General features: G+C 63.8%; 3 protein-coding genes across 3 annotated transcripts; 2 read left to right on the plus strand and 1 right to left on the minus strand.

Annotated features, from left to right (window-relative positions):
- Positions 1 to 30: 30 nt before the first annotated feature.
- On the minus strand, positions 31 to 1707 carry LOC120859769 (DNA repair protein RecN-like). The gene has a single exon (XM_040235751.1). The coding sequence runs from the start codon at positions 1705 to 1707 to the stop codon at positions 31 to 33; it is 1677 nt and encodes a 558-aa protein (XP_040091685.1).
- On the plus strand, positions 1706 to 2434 carry LOC120859770 (protein GrpE). Its single transcript, XM_040235752.1, has one exon. It carries the CDS (start codon positions 1706 to 1708, stop codon positions 2432 to 2434), a length of 729 nt encoding a protein of 242 aa, XP_040091686.1.
- Positions 2435 to 2533: 99 nt separating this feature from the next.
- LOC120859771 (chaperone protein DnaK) lies at positions 2534 to 4450 on the plus strand. Its single transcript, XM_040235753.1, has one exon. It carries the CDS (start codon positions 2534 to 2536, stop codon positions 4448 to 4450), a length of 1917 nt encoding a protein of 638 aa, XP_040091687.1.
- Positions 4451 to 4612: the final 162 nt, after the last annotated feature.

The raw sequence follows: 4612 nt of genomic DNA on the forward strand, positions 1-4612 counted from the left end.
TGGCCTCGGATTCCATCTGCGCCACAGACCCTAGGCTGCCTGCGCGCTGGTTACCATCTTGCGGGCGTGAGCCAGAGATTCCTCGGTCAGATCGACGCCGCCGAGCATGCGTGCGATCTCCTCGACGCGGCCGCTTTCATCCAGCTTGCTCACCGCCGTGGACGTGGCATCTTCGCCGCGTCGCTTGTGCACGAACAGGTGCTGGTGGCCCTGGGCGGCTACCTGCGGCAGGTGGGTAACGCACAGCACCTGGCCACGTTCGCCGAGGCGGCGCAGCAGCTGGCCGACCACTTCGGCGGTCGGCCCGCCGATGCCGACATCCACTTCGTCGAATACCAGGGTCGGTACGCGCGAGGTCTGCGCGGTGATCACCTGAATCGCCAGGCTGATACGCGACAGTTCGCCACCGGAGGCCACCTTGGCCAGGCCGCGTAGCGGCTGACCCGGGTTGGCGCTGACCAGGAACTCCACGCTTTCCAGACCATTGGCATGCGGCTCTTCGCTGTTCACTGCCTGCAGCTGGATGCTGAAGCGACCGCCCGGCATGCCCAGTGCCTGCATCTCCCGCTCCACCGCAGCCGCCAGGCGTTCGGCAGCATTGCCGCGCAGCTTGCTGAGTTGGGCGGCCTTTTCCTGGTAGTGGCGCGCGTAGGCCGCCAGCTCTTCGGCCAGGCGTTCGCCTGCTTCATCGTCGGCGTTGAGGTTTTCCAGCTCCTCGAACAGTTGTTGCTGCAGGGCGGCCAGTTCGCCGGGCTGGATGCGGTGCTTGCGCGCCAGGGTATAGATGGTGTCCAGGCGTTCTTCGAGAAACTGCTGGCGCTGTGGGTCGGCGTCGAAGTGATCGACGAAGCGGTTCAGCTCGCCGACGGCTTCTTCCACCTGAATCTGTGCGCTGGCCAGCAGGTTGCTCGCCTCTCCCAGCGCGCCGCCCTGGCCGCCGAACGCACCGAGACGGTTGAGGCTGGCGGTGAGTGCCGACAGCACGTTGCCGGCATCGCTTTCGCTGCATAGATCCAGCACCTGGCGGCAGGCGCCGAGCAGCGCCTCGGCGTTGCTCAGGGCTTTGTGCTCCTGCTCCAGCTGTTCCAGTTCGTTGTCGCCCAGCGCCAGATTTTCCAGCTCTTCCAGCTGATAGCTGAGCAACTGGTGGCGCGCGCGCTGTTCATCACCCTGGCTGGAGATGCGCTCCAGCTCGTTGCGCGTCTGCTTCCAGCGCTGCGCGGCCAGCTGCACCTGGCGCGCCAGTTCCTGGCTGCCGGCGTACTCGTCGAGCAGACGGCGGTGGGTGTCGGTCTTGAGCAGCGACTGGTGCTCGTGCTGGCTGTGGATATCGATGATCAGCTCGCCAATGGCCTTGAGGTCGGCCTGCGGGCAGGGGCTGCCATTGATATAGCCGCGCGAGCGGCCTTCGGCGGTGATCACCCGGCGCAGGATGCACGGGCCATCGCTGTCCAGGTCGCGCTCGGCGAGCCAGGCGCGGGCCTCGGGAATGTCCGTCAGGTCGAAGCTGGCGAGAATGTCCGCCTTGTCCGCCCCGGGGCGTACCACGCCGCTGTCGGCGCGATCGCCCAGGCACAGGCCGAGGGCGTCGAGCATGATCGACTTGCCGGCACCGGTCTCGCCGCTGATGGCGCTCATGCCGGCGTCCAGCTCGAGGTCCAGGTGGTCGACGATGGCGTAGTTGTGAATGGACAGGTGCACCAGCATGGCGAACGCTCCCGAGTTGATGTCTGGTTATTTATACAGTGTTTTTTCTTTTCCTGGCAATCCTCCCTATCGCCCCTTGAAAGCTGGGGAATTGGCTCCATATAGGCGGCAGGTGCGCGGGCCGGACCCGCGCCGATTCATTCGAGAGGAGATAGGCATGGCTGACGAACAGAACCTGGATACGCAGAACCCCGAGACTCCGGCGGCCGAGAACGCCGCGCCGAGCGACGACCTGGCGGCTCGCGTACAGGCCCTGGAAGAGCAGCTGGCTGCGGCGCAGGATCAGTCGCTGCGCGTAGCGGCCGAGCTGCAGAACGTGCGCCGTCGCGCCGAGCAGGACGTGGAGAAGGCGCACAAGTTCGCCCTGGAGAAATTCGCCAACGACCTGCTGCCGGTGGTCGACAGCCTGGAGCGTGGGCTGGAGCTGTCCAGCCCGGACGACGAAGCCATCAAGGGCGTGCGCGAGGGCATGCAACTGACCCTCAAGCTGTTCCTCGACACCCTGGCGCGCCATCAGCTGGAAGCGATCGAGCCGCATGGTGAGCCGTTCAATCCGGAGCATCACCAGGCCATGGCGATGGAGGAGAGCACCCATGTCGAGCCGAACTCGGTGCTCAAGGTGTTCCAGAAGGGCTATCTGCTCAACGGTCGTCTGCTGCGCCCGGCCATGGTCGTGGTCAGCAAGGCGCCGACCACCCCGCCGCCGTCCATCGACGAGCAGGCTTGAAATTTTCGGGGGCGACCCCATTTCTGAGTCAAGCGTTTTAGTGCTACCGGCGCCTGTGAAACGAGGCGACGGAAAAATCAAAGTTTCGGGAGAATTTTCATGGGCAAAATCATCGGTATCGACCTGGGGACCACCAACTCCTGCGTCTCCATTCTGGAAAACGGTAACGTCAAGGTGCTGGAGAACGCCGAAGGCGCTCGCACCACGCCGTCCATCATCGCTTATGCAGGCGACGGCGAAATTCTGGTTGGCCAGTCGGCCAAGCGCCAGGCCGTGACCAATCCACACAACACCCTGTACGCGGTCAAGCGCCTGATCGGTCGTCGTTTCGACGAGGACGTGGTGCAAAAGGACATCGGCCTGGTGCCGTACAAGATCACCAAGGCCGACAATGGTGACGCCTGGGTCGAAGTGAACGGCCAGAAGATGGCGCCGCCGCAGATCAGCGCCGAAGTGCTGAAGAAGATGAAGAAGACCGCCGAGGACTACCTGGGCGAGCCGGTGACCGAGGCGGTGATCACCGTTCCGGCCTACTTCAACGACAGCCAGCGCCAGGCTACCAAGGATGCCGGTCGCATCGCCGGTCTGGACGTCAAGCGCATCATCAACGAGCCGACCGCGGCTGCGCTGGCCTATGGCATGGACAAGGCCAAGGGCGACCACACCGTGATCGTCTATGACCTGGGTGGCGGTACCTTCGACGTGTCGGTGATCGAGATCGCCGAAGTCGACGGCGAGCACCAGTTCGAAGTGCTGGCCACCAACGGTGACACCTTCCTCGGTGGTGAGGACTTCGACATTCGTCTGATCGATTACCTCGTCGACGAGTTCAAGAAAGAAACCGGCATGAACCTCAAGGGCGACCCGCTGGCCATGCAGCGTCTGAAGGAAGCTGCCGAGAAGGCCAAGATCGAGCTGTCCTCGAGCCAGCAGACCGACGTCAACCTGCCGTACATCACCGCAGACGCCACCGGTCCGAAGCACCTGAACGTGAAGATTTCCCGTTCCAAGCTCGAGTCGCTGGTCGAAGACCTGGTGCAGCGCACCATCGAGCCGTGCCGCATCGCGCTGAAGGACGCCGGTATCGACGTCAGCAAGATCGACGACGTGATCCTGGTCGGCGGCCAGACCCGTATGCCGCTGGTGCAGAAGACCGTTGCCGAGTTCTTTGGCAAGGAGCCGCGCAAGGACGTCAACCCGGACGAAGCCGTGGCCATGGGTGCTGCCATTCAGGGCGCGGTACTGGCTGGTGACGTCAAGGACGTGCTGCTGCTGGACGTCTCCCCGCTGACCCTGGGTATCGAAACCATGGGTGGCGTGATGACTGCGCTGATCGAGAAGAACACCACCATCCCGACCAAGAAGTCGCAGGTGTTCTCCACTGCCGACGACAACCAGAGCGCCGTGACCATTCACGTGCTGCAGGGTGAGCGTAAGCAGGCTGCGCAGAACAAGTCCCTTGGCAAGTTCGACCTGGCCGAGATTCCGCCGGCTCCGCGTGGCGTGCCGCAGATCGAGGTGACCTTCGATATCGACGCCAATGGCATCCTGCACGTGTCCGCCAAGGACAAGGCCACCGGCAAGCAGCAGTCCATCGTGATCAAGGCCAACTCCGGTCTGTCCGAGGAAGAGATCGAGCAAATGGTGCGTGACGCCGAGGCCAACGCCGAGGAAGACCGCAAGTTCGAAGAGCTGGCCACCGCGCGCAATCAGGGCGATCAGCTGGTGCATGCCACCCGCAAGATGCTCACCGAGGCGGGCGACAAGGCCACTGCCGACGAGAAGGCGGCCATCGAGAAAGCCATTGGCGAGCTGGAAGTGGCGATCAAGGGAGACGACAAGGCGGCCATCGAAGCCAAGATGAACGCGCTGTCCGAAGCCACCACGCCGCTGGCGCAGAAGATGTACGCCGAGCAGCCGCAAGGTGGGGCCGCGCAGGCTGACGCCGGCGATGCCAAGGATGCCGGTGACGACGTGGTCGACGCTGAGTTCGAAGAGGTCAAGGAGAACAAGTAAGGGGCTCGGCCCGGCAAGCGGGCCGCTTCTTCTTTACGCTCCACCGTCGCTCGCGACGGGCAGGATTCGCCGCGCGGGAGCCTTCTCCCGCGTCGGCGTATCTGGAGCTCACGAATCTGAGAGTGCAGCACAACTATGGCAAAACGTGACTATGACGAGGTC

Source organism: Oryx dammah, unplaced genomic scaffold, assembly GCF_014754425.2.
Source record: "Oryx dammah isolate SB20612 unplaced genomic scaffold, SCBI_Odam_1.1 HiC_scaffold_2933, whole genome shotgun sequence".
Taxonomy (NCBI): Eukaryota; Metazoa; Chordata; class Mammalia; order Artiodactyla; family Bovidae; genus Oryx; species Oryx dammah.

What these genes read in the sequence shown, in the direction of transcription:
- LOC120859770 (XM_040235752.1), top strand. Translation starts at nt 1,706, where the DNA reads ATGGCGAACGCTCCCGAGTTGATGTCTGGTTATTTATACAGTGTTTTT.
- LOC120859769 (XM_040235751.1), bottom strand. Translation starts at nt 1,707, where the DNA reads ATGCTGGTGCACCTGTCCATTCACAACTACGCCATCGTCGACCACCTG.
- LOC120859771 (XM_040235753.1), top strand. Translation starts at nt 2,534, where the DNA reads ATGGGCAAAATCATCGGTATCGACCTGGGGACCACCAACTCCTGCGTC.